Raw genomic sequence first — 18,742 nt, forward strand, 5'->3', positions numbered from 1 at the left:
ACCACTTTTTTTGTGTGTGTGTGTGTGTGTGTGTGTGTTATGTCACCCTAGGGAATGATGAGAAAAACAAATGTAATGTTTGTGCTTATACTATTATAAAAAGTGTTTTTGGAATGTTTGTGCTTATACTATTATTTCCTTGGTTTATTTTTAGCATATTTTATTGTAGGAATAATAGAGAATGCATTTTCCCATTCACCATAAATTTTTAAGACAAAATATCAATTACAGTAAAAAAATTCCGTCTCGTAAATTTAACACAAACATTAGAAAAAAAATTCTTCTCTCTCTCTCTCTCTCTCTCTCTCTCTCTCTCTCTCTTGAAGAGTGGGGTAGGTATTATGGCAGGGGAAGACTTCTTTTGAGAAAATTCATATAAGGATCGAATCAAGGAAACTTTTAAGAAAGGATAAATACTCAACTTGGAAAAATCATGACTAGAGTATGAAAACAAATAGAAAAATTAGTCAAACGAAGATTAACAACTCAAAAAGTAAAGCAAAAATTGGCTTATAATTCAGTTTTTTGCATCCACATGCTACTAGCGTGACCTTTGAGTAATCCAATATGGATATCTCTCTCTAGAAAGATTCGATTGAGAAACAGTTTTGTTGGGTTAAAAAATAGACTCACAGAGCTTTCTTTTGGAATATGTTTTTATATAAATTCTTGGTCATGTTGACACAAAACCCCTTGCAAATTGAATATTTATGCCACTGTTTGAAACTTTTCTATTGTATGATCTTTGTTGCTTTTGATGTTGATTTCTCTTTGTAGAAAACTTTGATTGCAAAAATAATTTTTCATTGGAAAATAGACTCAAAGATCTTTCCTAAAGTATATAATTTTATGTATGAAAAGTGTGGTAAGATAGTACAAAATCCAAAAAGAGGGCACTAGGAAAGAAGAAGACTAAAGGAAAAAATGAAAAAAACTCATATTTTTCCTTTTTCTTCTTCTTTTTTCCCTTTATTCTCCATCTGCTTCTTTTTTTCCATCTCAAATCCTTGCCCATTCTAATACTATGTTATTTTCTATAGCATTCTCATCATCTTTACAAAGGATAGGAGAAGAAGGAAGAGAAAGACGAGAAGAGAGGAAAGAGGAGAAGGAAGAAACCCTAACTCATGGGAGAGAGGAAGAGAAGGAGAGAAGTAAAGAAGCAAGGTTAGAGCTGAAGGCTTTAATCCATGCACCATGCCTCTATTTTATAGTTGAAGTGTGAAGATTACAATTTCAACAATACCCTTAGCCTATATCTCTTTAAAAAAGACACAAAAGGACATAATTAACTTGGATAATTTCAAAGTCATGCCACCTCTTATTGAAGAGTTGTCCTATTTGCCATAATGCCACCCTCCACATGTGGGTGTCTTTTAACATGGTCAGATACTTTCATGTCAAGTAGTCAAGTCCTCTTTACTGTCTATTATAACTAGGGATAACTCCTTTACTTTTCTTACCTTTATGGGCTGGCTCTTTGTTCATTTTTCTAGCTAGACAAAAAAGTGTTGTTAAATTATTTGGATGGTGTGCTTTTGGACAAAAAAGTTTGTGAAGCTTAGTGAGTTGCACACAAAGTATCTCAATGGGGATGTTGTGTGCATTCCTCAAGTTGAAAAGCCAATTCCAGATTTATATTGACCTATATTTTCAAATTAATCTTGTGAAGCTTAGTGATTTGCTAGAAAATCAGGTCTAGGCTATTGAGCTAGTTAACTACTATAAATCTACATGAACATGTGCTATTGTCAGTTGATTGTCGTGGTCAATTAAGTGACATAAGTCCCTATGTGAGCAAGACTGTAACTAATATTAGAAGTAATTCGTTATAGATGCCATAGGATAACCCAACCATAGCGGCCTTCCGTAACATCATCTTCCTGTGCTGGAAAATGGTTCAGACATTGCAAAAACTCTTTAAACAACTATGAGGAGGAGGGGGTCATACTGTTGTGTATAAGCAAAATTAAGTGCTGCAGAAATGAAATTTAAATTGTGAGATGATCGATTCAGACTGAACCTTGCTAGGGGAAACCCCACCAGCTGAGTAGATGCAAAGTTCGTCTAATAAAGTTGTTCTGGTTTTACAGTTTATATTTTACAGTCCAATAAAGAAGAAAATTCAAATGTCTCAGTCTAACGTATCCAGCAAGACGTCACAGTTTTTCTTGAGGATGAGATTATATGTCCCAATGCATGATTACACATTCGTAGACATCTCAGAAATCCAAAATGCCTACTATACCACACTCATTCATTCTATAATGGGTGTAGTACGATATCTCATAGCTACAGGGCCCTTCGAATATGTTTTTTAGAGCCAAGTAGCGGTTTAGACCAGGGTTTTGCAACCCAACCCAGACCTAGTGAAATCCAGGTTGACTCTTGTTACCCTAAGTTGAGAGGGTGGAGTCATTAGACTTGGAGTGATGCAAGGGGACATAAAAGAAAAATAGAAGGGATGGGCCTATTGGTCTCAACATCTTTATTTAGATAATTTTAATGATAATAAACATTTGAGTTACTAATGATATGTGTTAAATATGTTGTATTATAAATAAATAAAAAACCTCAAAGTAATTTTTTTGGTAGAATATCTATTCAGCAAACCATGATCCATCCTAAGGGTATATACGAAAGGGAAACAAATAACTCATGCCAGAAAGTGTTGGTCTTAAGATCTCCATTGAGATAACTTTGATGATAAAAACATTAAAATCACTAATGATGTGTATTAAGTATATTTACAGCTCACAAAGACCTGAGAAAAATTTCCAGTCACATATCCATTCAAGTGGCAAAAAATTGTTTGAATGACCCATAAATCAAAATGGGACAAGCAACTCATGCAAAAGAAGCACACCATCCAAATGGCTTACAAGAACTGTTTGACTGAACAAGAAAAAGAAACAAGCAGACAACATAAAAGAAGTAAGAAGAGGAAAATGGGCAAAAGGAGTTAGTACATCAATCGATCATTTTAATTAGAAAATTCAAGAATTGAAGTGCCAAGGCTCAAAGAAGTCGAGCTCATGCATAGGAGAGATGAAGCCATGAAGAAGAAAAAAAAGACAAAACTATCATTTTTCTAGCTCTAACGACTAGTTTTTGAATGTTGGAGAGCTTGCTATTTAAGCCAAACTCACCCTTACTTCACTACTACAATCTAAGTGAGGCTTTACTATTGTAAATTGGTGGTTATTGTCAATTGAGTGGTGTAAGTGTAAGGAATTAAACACCCTAATTCCAAACTAACGAGAGCAATTATAATAATCGTAGAAGAAGAAAAAAGTAAGCATGAAAATACAACAAGATTTATACAGGTTCACCTCAAGGTGAGACTACATCCTATCCTCCGTCGTTGCAATAATCCGCTATGAAGAAGAAATAATTTACAAAATAAATTGCACACACTCACAGGTGTTTTTCTCTAACCTCTCTCGGGCCGCAACTCAAGATCCTTCTCCGATGATAATCCCTAATAGTGGTGCGCTAAATATAAAGAGAAAACTAGGACAACCGCAATACAAGAGTGAAATTTCCAAATTGCTCTTAATAAAACAACAATCAATATATTGTGGACTTTAATGGTGATTTGTTGTAGATGTCGGAGGGCAATCCAAACTTAGAGAAGCCTCAAAGTGCTAAAATATCTTGAGGGGTTGATTAGCAATCCATAGAAGGATTGTAAACCACCTAAAAATCCTATGTGTACTCAGTGAATGATTGTTTCCACTTATATTTTGATCGTTGTGCATAATAAGATTGCACTTGCACTTATATTAATTGAAAGATAAATACATACACACAATTATTAACTAAAAGAAGTTATAATTAGTAGCACAAATTAATAAACTTATTCACCCCCCTCTAGGTTTGTTCCTCACCTAACCTTAAAGAAAGCGCATCATCTAATCAACCAAACAATAATATTTGATTAAAAAGAAGAAGAAATAATCATTTTTTTTTCAAAACAACCAACCCAGAAAAAGTAAAAAAAGTAAAATGGGTAACAGGGGATGACTGCATAGGAAGATGTCAGTCACTTCTACTAGAGAATTGAATAGTTGCAGTCACTTCTACTAGAGAATTGAATAATTGAAGTGCCAAAGTTAAACGAGTCAAGTCCATGCATAAAATTCAAGCACATTAGTGAAAAAGATGAAGACCTAAATGAAAAGACAAAAGAAGTCAAGGATATTGTGAAAAAAGGAGCAAAAGGAGTCAACCCCTAAAGGAGTTGACCCCTTGTCATGACAAAAAGAGTAAAGGAATCAAGTAAAAAGAAATAGAAAATCTTGAAAGAAGAAAAGGAGTCGACCCCACTCAAAGGAATCACAACCTCACTAGGAGGAGTTGACTCTACTGGGAAAAGTTGACCCCATCAGGCAAGCAAGAAAAAAAAAAAGAAGCCCAACCCTAGTTAAAGAAACATTTTGAGATAGAAAAAGGAGTCGACCCATGTACTGAAGAGTATATAGTAGAAGTTGAACCCATGGGAGCATTCGACCCCACCTAGTTGAAAAAATTAAATGGATTCAACTCCACCTGGCACAAAGTTTTAAAAGAAAGAAAGAAGTCGACTCCTAGGAAGGATTTGTGGAAATTTAAACTCATGATTCCTCTATGATCCAAAATTTTGATGATAACAAACCAAAATATTTGCATTGGTCTATGAGTGAAATATTTTTAGAAAACAAAAGCATCTAAGTCATTTTTGAGAAAAAATCGGCTCCATAACTGAGTTGAGCACTCCAATAACCAAAAACCTAAAAAGAAGTCAAACCCTACTTACAGTTCATTTTGAATTTAAATAAGGGGTCAAGCCCTATACGAAAGTTATTGAAGGAGTCAACCATATAGCGAAGAAAAAAGGAATCAGATCTTGCCAATAAAAAAAGAAGTTGAATACATAAGGGAGGAGTTAACCCTTGTATTGAAGCTACTGAAGGAGTAAACCTCATTGTTAGATTTAGGATCCCATAATGTTTATAGTAAACGAACTAGATTAAGGGAGAAGAGAGTAACGAGAGAGAGAGAGAGAGAGAGAGAGAGAGAGAGAGAGAGAGAAGAGAAGAACAAGTGGAAGAAGAAGGAGAAATAGTGGATGGATAAGAATGAGTGGGAGAGGGAAGGAGGATTAGGTTTAGTAGATGAGCCCAATCTTCCCCCCCCCCCCCCCCCCCCCCCCCCCCCCCCTCTCTTAATCATGTATTTATAACAATCAAAAGAATTATATCAATACCCTCCACCATCAGATGGGAAGAAAAAAGATAAAAATAAAAGATAATTTACATCATTGCCACTATACTTAAGTTATATCTTCCAACACTCGCCATCAAGCTGGGGAAGCGAAGACATCATATATGCCCAACTTGTCGTTTATAGTGGTCTTGATCTTGGATGTGATTGGTTTTGTAAGTATATTTTCTGTCGGTCCTTGGAATGAAACATGCCTGAGAGATATAACGGCAACTTGAATTTTTTCTCGTATTAAATGATAGTCCACCTCGATATGTTTTGTTCTCTCGTGGAAGTTTGGATCCGAAACAATGCGGATGACTGCCAAGATGTCACAATGTAGTTCTATAGGAGCTTCTTTGTGGAACCCTAATTCAACAAGGAGGGATTTGATCCATAGAAGCTCATTGACTGCATGAGCCATAACTTTGTATTATACTTCAACACTAGATCTTGCAACCATATTATGTTTTTTACTCCCATGTAATCAAGTTTTCTCCAACTAAAGTGCAATACCTAGAAGTGGACTTTTTGTCATCAGGTGATCCTGCCCAATATGCATCCGTAAATCCTTCAATGTTGAAGTGACTATAACATTTATATAGAAGTCCCTTGCCTGGAGCTCCTTTTAAATATCGGAGGATTCTCTCCAAAGTTTGAAAATGAGTAAGTTGTGGTTTATATATATAATGAATAACCACACAGACAACATATGATATATCTAGTCTGGCCATTGTAAGGTAAATGAGTTTTTCCACAAGTCTCGGATATTTTCCTACATCAACATCTTCACCAGAACTTGCACACAACTTTGTGGCAATTATAGGAGTATCTTCTGATCAATATCCCATCATCCCTATGTCCTCAAGTAGATCAAGAACATATTTTTTTAAAGATAAGACAATCTCATGCTTTGACTATAAGACCTCAATACCCAAAAATATTTCTAAAGCCCAAGGTCCTTTGTTTTGAATTCCTTGCATATCTTCACTTTGACTTCTTTTATACAATCTGGATCACTGCCTGTCAAGACAATATCATCCACATAAACCACCAGTAATACATTTCCCTTTAAGGTATTCTTTACAACAACAAAACGATCTACTGAGCACCTATTGAATCCAAATTGCAACATTGTTTGACTAAATTTATCAAACCAAGTTCGAGGAGATTGTTTTAAATCATATAAATATTCTCTCAATCTCCATACCGACTCCCCCTCAACCACAAAACCAGATGGTTGATGCATATAGATCTCCTCCTTAATATTACCATTTAAAAAAATTTCACATCTTGTTGATATACTAGCCAAGAAGAATTTGTAGCAAGTGATAATAAGATTCGTACCGAATTTAACTTGGCCACCAAGGAGAAAGTTTCCTCATAATAGACTCCATAGCACTGAGTGTATCTCTTTGCTACTAGACGGGCCATAGAACCATCTGAATAGAGCTTAATAGTAAAAACCCATTTACAACTCATGGGTTTATTTTTGGAAGGAAGCATAACCAAAGTCTAGGTCTGATTCTCATATAAAACATTCTTTTCTTATTCCATTACTGCCTTCTTTCTTGGATATCTTAGAATCTCTAGATACAATTGTGGGACAAATAGAGAAGAGATAGCTGCCAGAAATTGACAGCAAGAAGAAGACAAATGATGGTGAGAAACAAACTTTTATATAAGATGAAAAGTAAATGGTCTAGTACAAGTCCCATGTTCCTTACAAAAGAGATATAGACTCAGTATCAAATGGTGGACCAAATACAAGAGCGGAAGATGAACTTACCTTGGAAGGATTCATAAATTCCATAGGTGTGGTATCGGTCGATGCTTCAAGGAGCTGAATAGAAAGATTTGCATCAAGGGGCACAACAGGCTTTGAAGCTGTAAGAATTGGTGAAAGACCTAGAGGAACATCCTTTGAGGAATAAAAGGATTTATCTTCAAAAAAATTTACATCATCGGAGACAATCAACTTCTGAAGAGAGGGGTTATAACAAACATATCATTTTTGGGTAAGAGAGTAACCCAAAAAGATGCACTTAATAGCCTTCAGATCCTGCTTACTTTTCTGTGGGAATGTGACATGAACAAAACAAGTATAACTAAATACTTTCAAAGGAAGTGAAAAATGGTCCTTAGTTGAAAATAGCAAGGAATATGGAGACTTATGACCAAGTATAGAGGATGGTAGCCTATTAATGAGAAAACAGGCTGTAAGAATTGCATGTGACCAATAAAAATAGGACACATGTATAGAGTAAAGAAGGTCATCAGCTGCCTCATTAAGATGTCAATTTTTTTATTTTGACTACATTTTGTTGAGGGGTGTAAGCACATGAGATCTAATGGATAATGCCATTATCCTTACAAAATGATTGAAATTCTCCTGACTGATATTCTTTAGCATTATCAGAGAGAAGTACTTTAATCTTATGACCAAATTGAGTGGAGATCATGACCTGAAATGATTTAAATATAGAGAGGATTTCAGACCTATCCTTGAATAAAAATAGGTCGACCAAGCATGACAATGAACTAGTCTACGAGACAACCATTGCTACATCATTTTCTCTGTAAGCACCTTAGCAGATCTGAATGCCTCTCTTCCTCACGATAAACTAATCCATGACCAAATAGGCTACATATTACTAGATGTTTGTTAGTTCCCACTGTGAGTAATAAACGACAATTTGAATAGTTTTGCAAGATAAAATGGAATGTCAAACTTCCAGAATTGTTTATGGATGATGAAGTTACGACTCATGACTTCTTCAACGCTTTTAAAACTCTTAGAAATAAAATAAATCCATGAGTTGGTCCCGTTAACCCAATTGTGTGTGTCCTCTTGGAGACATGGTTTGAGAAAGGGATCATCTTCGTCTTCTTCTTCTGGAGGCAGTGGTGGAGATGGGCGGGAACAGAGAAAGATGGAAGAGATAGGGTAAAGAGAAGTTTTAGGTTTTAGAGAAAACTGATGTGGTGCCACATTGGATAGGTTTCGGTGATGTGGCAAGTTGACGGACTCACATGGATTTCAAACTTTGGAATCCAGTAGTCTGGAAAATAAGTTTTGGAATTCGATATCTTGATAAATAAGATTTTGAAATCCAGTATTTTGGTAAATGTCTCTACATATTAACCTTAGGCTCACCCATAGTTGTGGGTTGGTGGCCGGATTCCATGACTCCTACCACAGCTCAGGATGGGATGGTTATTAGTTAACTCGCCCCTTGTGCAACCCCTATCGAGGAGAGTTGTGCTTGATTTTATCTATTGGACACTATTTTTTTATTGTTTATTTTCACCAGTGTATATATCAGTCACAATAACCAAGCATGGGACATAATCAGGGATGGGTATATCACTGCTATATAACATATATTGGCCAATACTTCTCAGATTTTATTCTACCCGATGCACCTCGTATTAACCAATAGAACGTATCCGCAAATGGGTTATAACCTGGCCAATTATCTGAATTAATACGTCTGTAAGAAAGAGTTAGACCTTTTAAGGGAAGGGAAAGAACTGCAAAAATATGGGTTTGTATTTGGTGAGAACTGTTGTAACCAAAATCCATAAATGACCAACTTAAATTAAGAGAGATGAATGCAGGCATGGCACTTGTCCCTTTGTAATTTGACTCGAGCTGCAATTCTACTGGCTGCTGTTCACTGGTCAGCAAAATACAAACCCAAGAAAGATAGATAGAGGAGTCCACCTTAAGACCTCCTGTTGCAACTAATATTCACAGTCGTTTGTTAGTTTGATTGTATCACAGTTTGGTGCAGTAGTTAAGGAGTAACTAATTGATTACTGACCCTATTAAATATAAAATTTTCACATATGTTTGTTTCTTCACGCAAGAGTCGCTTGATAACCCATGTGATTTATTATCATATCAGTTCATCTTATTTGTCGTATTTATACTGTAGATCAGGTAGATTGTGTTCTTGCAATCCCCCAATGATATGGGAAGGATAAACGGACTTATATGTATCTCCGTATAAATTGGGTAGAGTAGATCTGAATTTCCACTTGAACTCGTGTATCAATCATGAGGACTAAGGTGGTTTAAGCCAAAATAATCGAAGTAAAATGAAGTTTAATATGAAATGATAGATTTTAATTTTTACCTAGAGACACCCCCATTGTCCACCTATAAAAGGAATCACTGTCTTCTTCTTTCAGTCAACATTTGATGTGCTTGCTGTTCTTTCTTTTCTTCTTCGCGCAGATAATGAAAATGGCGAGAAGCATTCTTGTTACTGTCCTCCTCTTCTTCGCTTCTTCTCCTACCTCTGCATACGATCCGAGTCCGCTTCAGGACATCTGTGTAGAAGACCTTAACAGCACCAGTAATTGCTCACTTCTCTTGTCTGCGTGGATCTATTCTTTACAAACACGACTTGCAGTTATTGATTTGTTAGAGCTAACTGAGTTGTTTTGTATACAGTTCGTGTAAATGGGTTTGTCTGCAAGGACCCCATGCTCGCCGTGGCAGAGGATTTCTTCTTCAGCGGCCTCGACATAGTGAGGATTCCCACAAATGCCGTTGGTTCCACTGTCACACCAGTGAACGTTATGCAGATTCCTGGTCTCAACACTCTAGGCATCTCGCTGGTTCGGATAGATTACGCTCCATACGGACAGAACCCACCACACACGCATCCACGAGGCAGCGAAATCTTGACAGTCCTCGAGGGCACACTCCTCGCTGGTTTTGTCACCTCCAACCCAGAGAATCGCTTCATATTCAAGGTGCTTCAGAAGGGCGATGTATTCGTCTTCCCCATTGGACTCATCCACTTCCAGGCCAACGTGGGGGGAACTAATGCAGTCGCAATCGCTGGCTTGAGCAGCCAGAACCCTGGCGTCATCACCATTGCTGATGCTGTTTTTGGATCAGACCCCAAGATTCCTGCTGACGTTTTGGCTGTAGCTTTTCAGGTGCACAAGAAGATAATCGAGCTCATACAAGCCAAGTTTTAAAGGGTAGAAATGCTCCAGTATCCATGTTTAAATAATCGTATTGCATATCAGTATATTCTAGCTGCCATACCAGAGGTTTCTGCAGCATTTTCCTGTTAAACTAAGAAGCTATTATAAGCTCATACAGGCCAAGTTTTAAAGGGTAAAAATGCTCCGGTATCCATGTTTAAATAATCGAATCCATATCAGTATATTCTAGATGCCATACCAGAAGTTTCTGCGGCATTCTCCTGTTAAACTAAGAAGCTATTATGTGACTGGTTTTCCTAAGTTTATTATCAACGAAGAAGTTTCCTTTGAGCACTTTCTTCCGTTTTTTGTTTTAATTTCACAAAATCAATGTCATCAAAATATTTTCACAAATACCCAACTTTGACCGGTCCACTGTACATGTGTGCAGTCAAAAACGACAAGTAAGTTTTGACTACTTATGTGTCACCACGTCATCAATGCAGTAAACATAGATCAACACGTCGGCTGCCACAACATTATTTTACCACGTCATTTGCCAAATAAGTTGCCACATCATTATTTTGCCCTGTCATATAGTGTCACGTAAGCCCTCACTTGTATGTTTTTTTCTCAAAAATCTTTTTTCCTCAATCTTTCTCCTCTCGCCCCCTCTCCTCTAGCCATTGCCGCTCGCTCTCCTGTTGTCGCCGCTCGGCCTAACCCTCGATGCCCCCCCCCCCCCCCCCCCCCCCCCCTCAACCACTCACTCTTCGTCTCAGCCTCATCTCTCAGTATTCTTCTCCACTCCCATTTGTTCATCCTCTCGCCGCCCCTTTCTCAAAACCGAAAACTATGATTTCATCTCTTCGTCGCCCTCTCTCTCAAAACCGAACCCTATAATTTCCTCTCAGGGCCCCCTCTCTTATTACCCTATTATTTCACTCTCTCACCGCCCCTTCTCTCAATACCGAAGCCCTACTCACCCTCCAAACCCAAATTTGAATTTCAGAAACCGATTTAGCAAGGTGATTTTTTAGGGTTTTTGTTAATTGAATCTAATTACTGCGTTTAATTACTGTATTGATTCTTTTTGTGAATAACAGTGGATTGGGTTCTGTTTCTGAATGGAACGCACTGTTTTCTGATTCAATTAACCTAACTAGCCTAACTTGCAAATGTGATGAGATCAGTCATGGTAGTTCAAATAGATGAATAATGTTTTATTGCATCGACGTTTTCCGATCCTTAAAAACGACGGAATCTGGTCTGTTGTTCTATTCAATTTTTTAACCTTCATAGACTTCGCTAAACCCGATTCAATCTACAAGCTTGATTCGCTAAGGGTGGTAATTATAACTAATTATTTATTTTACTATTTTATTCTGTTATAAAAAAGTAACTTAAATAAAAATATTAATATTTTGTAAATATTTATTAATTTACCCTTTTATTATTTATCCAATAAATTTTATTTTATAAATATTCTTTTCTCCGTATGCAAGTAAAAAAAGCCTCTCTTTATAAATAGTGATGATTTAGTTTAAAAATACTTGCTTGAAAATAATTTAATAATATATTAATTAATATATTAACATGATTAATCATATTATTTTCATTTCTATAGGTTTTTATTAGATTTATCATGATTTTAAGTAAAATTTTAAAATTTTATTTATCAAATAATTAATTCAAAACAAAATTACCTTTAAGTAATCAAAATTATTAATAATTTTGGTTTTTCTATTTTTGGCTTTGAGACATAAAATTTATTACTTTTCCCAAAGATAAATGTCCAATATTGTAGATATTAGGTAATAAAAAATGTATATGATTTTTTTATTTTAAAAAATATATATTCAATTTTTTAATTTAATGACGTGGTAGCTGACGTGTTGATTTATGTTTACTGCACTGATTATGTGGCAATACATAAGCCATCAAAGCTTACGTGTCGCTTTTGACTGCACACATGTGCAATGGACCCGTCAAAGTTGGGTATTTGTGAAAATATTTTGATAACGTCATTGTTTTTCAAAATAAGTTATTTTAAACAATTGTTTTTGTGAAATTCCCTTTTTTTCTTTTGTATTGGTCTTTTTCTGATATGATAATCACAAACTAAAATACGACTCAAATGGGAGAAGGAAGCAGAGCAACCAGAAACCTCTTTGCACTCTAAATTCATATTCTTAGAAGCCAGAGAGAAAAAACTTTAAAAAAAAACTAGAATTATACATGATTCTTCACAGACTTGCTCGTCAAACGTCCTCCTTGTATACAAGCGAGTTATTTTCCATAATTTCTATCTTGGGTTCTTAGTGTGTGTGTGTGTGTGTCTATATGCAAGTTTGGATTAGTTTATAAATGTAAAGGATACTTGTTTAATTATTTAAATTATGTACAGTAGATCCTCATGAAAGACATATATGATTAGAATCCAAACAAAAAACAACATTACAATCCTAACATGAATCTACCTGCAATTTAGTAGCTCTAATGTATTGGATCATAACATAAATGCATTCCAAGTCTTTGAAACAGCTCCCTCTTATTCCTTAGGGAATGAGACTCATTCATGTAGGACAGGAAGCACACCAATCTCCCCAATAATATAAGAGTGGCGGTCTCAAAGTCCTTGTTTTTTCTTTCAAGGGATCCCTTTCCAAATTTAGATCTGTTTATCCTCATGGACCAGTGGAAGATTGTTTGACTATTTCCCTCAATCACTTGAGAATTAAGGAACTAAGTAATATTGTTTCTTTATATTCTCCATGTGATTAGCAGGACTAAAGTGGTTTAAGGCTTTAAGCCAAAAAAAAAAATAAAGTAAAATGAAGTTTAATTTCAACTGATCGAATTGAATTTTTACCCAGAGAAACTCACTCTTATCCACCTATAAAAGGATACTTGCTCTGTTCTTCTTTCAGTCGACACTTGATGCACTTGCTCTTCTACTTCCTCGCGCAGAGAATGAAAATGGCCAGATCCCTTTTTATTGTCGTTCTCGTTTGCTTAGCTTCTTCTCTTACCTCTGCATACGATCCGAGTCTGCTTCAGGACTTCTGTGTTGCAGATCTTAACAACACCAGTACTTGCTCGTTTGTCTTCCTAGCATGGATTTATTCTATATTAACACGTCTTGCAGCGATTAATTTCTTAGAGCTAACTGAGTTTTTGTGCAGTCCGAGTAAATGGGTTTGTCTGCAAGGACCCGATGCAAGCCGTGGCGGAGGATTTCTTCTTCAGCGGGCTCGACATAGTGAAAACTCCAACAACTGCTGTTGGTTTCACTGTGACACCAGTTAATGTTATGCAGATTCCTGGTCTCAACTCTCTGGGCATCTCCCTGGCTCGAATAGATTACGCTCCGAACGGTCAAAACCCTCCACACACACACCCACGAGGCACAGAGATTTTGACAGTCCTGGAGGGCACGCTGCTTGCTGGTTTCGTCACCTCCAACCCAGAGAATCGCTTCATAAGCAAGGTGCTTCAGAAGGGCGATGTGTTCGTCTTCCCCATTGGCCTCATCCACTTCCAGGCAAACGTGGGGAAAACAAATGCAGTCGCAATCGCAGGCTTGAGCAGCCAGGACCCGGGTGTCATCACCATTGCTGATGCTGTTTTTGGATCAGACCCAAAGATTCCCAGTGACATTCTAGCTGTAGCTTTCCAGGTGAACAAGAAGATAATTGAGCTCATACAATCCAAGTTGTAAAGTGTAGAGATGCATCAGACTCCATGTTTAAGTAATGGTGTTGCATATCTGTATCGTCTACCGTGTTTTCTCTAAGTTTATTATCAACAAAGAAGTTTCCGTGGAGTACTTTCATATTTTTTTATCATTTGTTGAACTACACTTCTATGGTCCCTTATGAGAAGCGGATCTACCAGAAAACTCTGGGCACTCTCGTATTCTTCTATTACAAACCAGAGATAAAGAACTACAAATAAAACTAGAAAGAGACTTGATTCTTCATCGACTTGCTCTTCACACCTCCTCTTTGTGTTACTGAAGTTCTTCTTCAATTTACTACATATTAACTCTCGGTCAACTGTGGAAATTACTGCTAGGATAACTACCCTGACAAATCTGTTTCCTGCCAGAATGGTTATGCTCTGATTCCTAACGGATGTAATCTCTTAATTTAGTGAGAATCATGCGTACGTATCTGCTGTCACGGAACATTTTGAATTAAAAGAATTCAATTCAAAGCTTGAGACTTCTGGGTGATTTCTTTTGATCCTGCAATTAAACAGATTTAAGTTCAACTGTCTATTCCCATGAAGCCCCTTAAGTAACATAACTGGCCTCCTGAAGAACACGAGAAACACTGGAAAGGATTAGCCACTAGACGAGGCGAGAGTGAATCCAGATCAAACAAATAAGGAAATTGTTTAGTAATTCTCTTCCTCTGTCAAATAATAGCTTAATTGAAGATGATGTCGTCTGTAAATTAAGGTCGTTGCTGAATGAAAATGGTGGCATTTTGGGGGTGATGTATTGTTTGCATAAAACTCATGTGAAGCAGTTAGTAGAGAAGAGAACTCTTCTCTTCGATAAAAATGGATCTCTACATGGACTTTTAGTCGTAACAGGAATTTAAAGTTTAAACAGCTGCCTTCTTAATAGTTTTCCTTCTAAACATGAACAAACGTTAAAAATCTTTAAATGCTGAGCACCAATCAAGGGATTCTAATAATCAAAATTTCCTAAACGATTCATCATTCAAATCATACTCTAAAAATCTCATGACCCATCTAACAGCAGACACGCCTCTGCCATTTACAGTAGACTATAAATTGACTCCATCACAGCTCTTGTTGTTGAGACAATGAAAATGTACACAAGTACTCTCCTCGTTCTCTCCCTCCTCGGCGCAGCTTCTCTCGCCTTTGCATCTGATCCTGATTCAGTATTCGATTTCTGTGTCGCAGATCTTAATAACTCTGGTATTTTCTTGCTGATCATGCATTCTCTTGTTTCTTCTTGATTGCGCAGACTGCGATAATATATTTCTGATCACCATTATGTTCTTGCAGTTCTGGTTAATGGATTCGTCTGCAAGGATCCAAAAATAGCAAACGCCGATGACTTCTTCTTCACCGGGCTCTCCAAATCCGATGACCCATCAGGTCCTCTGGGATTAGCAGCAGCGCCAGTGGGGGTAAGCCAGATCCCTGGACTCAACACTTTGGGCCTCTCTCTCGTCCGCTTCGACTTCGCACTAGACGGGCAGAATCCCCCCCACACGCACCCCCGAGCATCGGAGATTTTAACAGTCCTCGAGGGCTCTATCCTTGTCGGCTTCGTGACGTCCTTTCCCGACAATCGTCTGATAAGCAAAGTCCTTCAGAAGGGGGATGTGTTCGTCATTCCCCTTGGCCTCGTCCACTTCCAGATGAACGTGGGAAAATCCAGCGCAGCCGCCATTGCTGCTTTGAACAGCCAGAATCCTGGTCTCATCCCTGTTGCCAACACTGTTTTTGGTTCGAATCCTCCGATATCTTCTGATGTTTTGGCCAAGTCCTTCCAGGTGGAGTCGAAGATCATCGACCTCATCAAGTCTAAGACGTAGATAGAAACTGGAGGGGATATACAATCGCTGCTCTACATGATTGTCATCCGGCTATAGAAAAATTTACGTGAAATTTTAAGCGTAGATCTTGTTTATCCAGTTTGGGAATCCAGCATTGATATCATTCCATATTTTACATGTTGGAATCCATCTTCTTTATTGAAGAAATAATGAATCAGTCACCACCATATTGATGTCAGAGGAATTTTTATTATTTGAATACAAGTGAAGTGGCTGTTTGAATAGTGAGTACTCAAGGAACAAAATTTAAAATATTTGAAAAAAAACTATTAAAAAGAGCATACTAATATGAACCTTCTTATTAAATTTGACATAAAATAATACAAAATTTCTGGTTTTTAAACTTGTTTATCGTGTTATAAAAGGGGAAAACATGTGGGCTGCCCCCTATTTTTTGCATGGGAGAGGAGAGGAGCCCAACCTTTGGTTCCATATGGGGGCTCAAGGGAGGCAGGCCCTTCTCCCATGGAAAATGAGAGAGAAAATGTTAAGCACCTAGCTAATACTACCCAAAAGACCGGCCTGTTAGGAGCGGAAGACATAGGTACTTAACCCCAGGACCATAACAGTACCCCGCCCTTCCCCGAGCCGACGACCGCGGAGGCTACCACAACAGAGCAATCGGAGCTGGGTCAAACCCGAGTCAGTCCAGGCGTGTGACTACCCGAAATCGGGACTCAGTGCTAGCTCTGATACCAAATGTTAAGCACCTAGCTAATACTACCTAAAAGACCGGTCTGTTAGGAGCGAAAGACATAGGTACTTAACCCTAGGACCATAACAGAAAGCTGAAGAAAAATATAATTTTTCTTGTTTCGATATAAAGTAAGACCAACTTATGAGCACAAAAAAATTATATAAGACCCGACATAGAATTACAAGGGAACAATTCAACTTTCAGGAGTTCCATTAGAGAAGATAAGAAAGAAGAGTTGTTCTGGTTAAAGCTTCATTAATCATAGACAATGTCAACACTGAAACGCTGGTAGTTTTGAAGAATTAAAAACTGGTGCAGGCCAATATAAAAGACAGGCTTTACAAATGTACAAACACAAGATGAATCACATTTGAACGACCGAGTCATATCCCTTGGTCGTAAGCTTACAAAACGAATAGAAAATGCCAAATTTGACTGAGTAAATAATAGAAATAAACTTGTTCAACTCATAAACTGAGATGGACATTTCAATTCATCTCTATAAATTTGTATCCCTTCCTGCCATTTTCATCAGCCGAAGAACGCTTTGCATCTCGAAGCATCATTTCCTGTCTTCCTCTTTGAGCCCTTAATTTAGACATATAAGATGACTGCCTTCACCATTCTGCTCGTCTTCTTCACAGCAGCTTTTTCTTTTTGTTTAGCATTTGATCCGAGTCCTCTGCAGGACTTCTGCGTAGCAGATCTCAGCAATTCTGGTGCTTAACCTAGCCGTGTCTTCTTTTCATTGAAAACTAAAGCATTTGAGATAACTGAAAGTTTCCTCCCATGCTTGCAGGTCGAGTTAACGGACATGCCTGCAAGGACCCGAAGCTCGCCAGTGCCGATGATTTCTTCTTCCAGGGGCTTGACGTACGGCGGGACACGGCAAACCCGGTGGGTTCCGTGGTGACCCTGCTCAATGTGAGCAGGATAGCAGGACTGAACACACTGGGTATCTCCATGGCAAAGGTAGACTATGCACCATACGGTCTGAATCCTCCCCACTACCATCCTCGAGCCACAGAGATGTTGACAGTAATTGAAGGCACACTCTACGCTGGGTTCGTCACGTCCAACCCCGAGAACCGGCTAATCAGCAGAGTGCTTCAGAAGGGTGATGTCTTTATCTTTCCTGTTAGTCTCATTCACTTTCAGTTCAATATCGGACAGAAAAATGCAGTTGCAATGTCTGGTCTCAGCAGTGAGAACCCTGGTATCGTGACGATTGCTAAAGCTGTCTTCGGATCCAACCCTTCGGTACCTGATGATATCTTGGCCAAAGCCTTCCAAGTTGATAAGAAGATAGTTGATTTTATTCAGTCCAAGTTTTAGATGAAGATCATTGATGGTAGAAAACAAGCTTTTGTTTCAATTTAGTTCATCTTTCGTTCATTTTTTTTATACCATATGATAGAGGGGATCTATCATGAGTATGTTCTGTCTGGGGTATGGATGGCAAAATGATGAGTTAATTAATTGGAAAACCCGCCCCTTAAACTCATGGTCAAACCGTGCAACCATGCGCTGGTTTAGGGTCTATAAACAATAAAACCCTAGTTTACCTTTTTTATATTAGAGAATTTTATTAAATTACCCATTTTCAAAAAATATTAACAAAAATAATCAACTTTCAAACTTGATATAAAATATACCCAACTTTGAATACTCAATTGCACATGTGTACAATCCAAAATGCCACATCATTAATGCTATCGCACTTGACACGATATCACATCGCCACATCATCATACATGTGTGCGATGTCATCATGACACATCATCAATGTGTTGCATCAGTACTCCATGTCAACATACTTTTTTTTCTCCCATTTGTTTTCCATTATTTATTTAAGTTCTTTTGTAATTTAAAAACATTAATTTTTGGTTTTAAAAATTTTACACATTTCATTAAATTCTATTAAAAATAATAAAAATAAAAAATATTAATTATTTTTAAAAAAATGAATGTAATTAGTACATGACATTATCTATTTAGCATATTATTTAATTTAAAAAATATTTTTTAAAAAATTATTTGTTAATACATATTTAAAAGAATAAAAAATATTAAATTTATATTAATTAATTAAAAATCATATTCTAATCTATTAACACATTTCATTATAGATTTAAGATATTTTAAAATTTATTTTAGTTTTTAAAAATCTTATTTGTTAGTACGTGTTTTATTACCTTCTATTTATTTTAATAAAATATAAATATTTAATTAATTAATTAAAAAATTTATT

General features: G+C 37.0%; 4 protein-coding genes across 4 annotated transcripts; all 4 read left to right on the forward strand.

The window, feature by feature from the left end:
* The first annotated feature begins 9,483 nt into the window (after window positions 1-9,483).
* LOC137953013 (germin-like protein 8-2) lies at window positions 9,484-10,489 on the forward strand. Its single transcript, XM_068800190.1, has 2 exons — window positions 9,484-9,608; window positions 9,707-10,489. Exons 1-2 carry the CDS (start codon window positions 9,491-9,493, stop codon window positions 10,240-10,242), a joined length of 654 nt encoding a protein of 217 aa, XP_068656291.1. The 5' UTR covers window positions 9,484-9,490; the 3' UTR covers window positions 10,243-10,489.
* A 2,675-nt stretch (window positions 10,490-13,164) lies between these two features.
* On the forward strand, window positions 13,165-13,930 carry LOC137953367 (germin-like protein 8-2). The gene is made up of 2 exons (XM_068800735.1): window positions 13,165-13,282; window positions 13,377-13,930. Exons 1-2 carry the CDS (start codon window positions 13,165-13,167, stop codon window positions 13,910-13,912), a joined length of 654 nt encoding a protein of 217 aa, XP_068656836.1. The 3' UTR covers window positions 13,913-13,930.
* Window positions 13,931-15,035: 1,105 nt separating this feature from the next.
* Window positions 15,036-15,773, forward strand: LOC137952712 (germin-like protein 8-2). Its single transcript, XM_068799770.1, has 2 exons — window positions 15,036-15,147; window positions 15,238-15,773. The coding sequence occupies exons 1-2, from the start codon at window positions 15,036-15,038 to the stop codon at window positions 15,771-15,773; spliced, it is 648 nt and encodes a 215-aa protein (XP_068655871.1).
* Window positions 15,774-17,098: 1,325 nt separating this feature from the next.
* On the forward strand, window positions 17,099-17,826 carry LOC137952713 (putative germin-like protein 2-1). The gene is made up of 2 exons (XM_068799771.1): window positions 17,099-17,210; window positions 17,291-17,826. Exons 1-2 carry the CDS (start codon window positions 17,099-17,101, stop codon window positions 17,824-17,826), a joined length of 648 nt encoding a protein of 215 aa, XP_068655872.1.
* The last annotated feature ends 916 nt before the right edge of the window (window positions 17,827-18,742 follow it).

This window comes from Aristolochia californica, unplaced genomic scaffold (genome assembly GCF_029961685.1).
Source record: "Aristolochia californica isolate CCGP_79_NKW_82.1479 unplaced genomic scaffold, dmAriCali1.0.hap1 SCAF_16, whole genome shotgun sequence".
Taxonomy (NCBI): domain Eukaryota; kingdom Viridiplantae; phylum Streptophyta; class Magnoliopsida; order Piperales; family Aristolochiaceae; genus Aristolochia; species Aristolochia californica.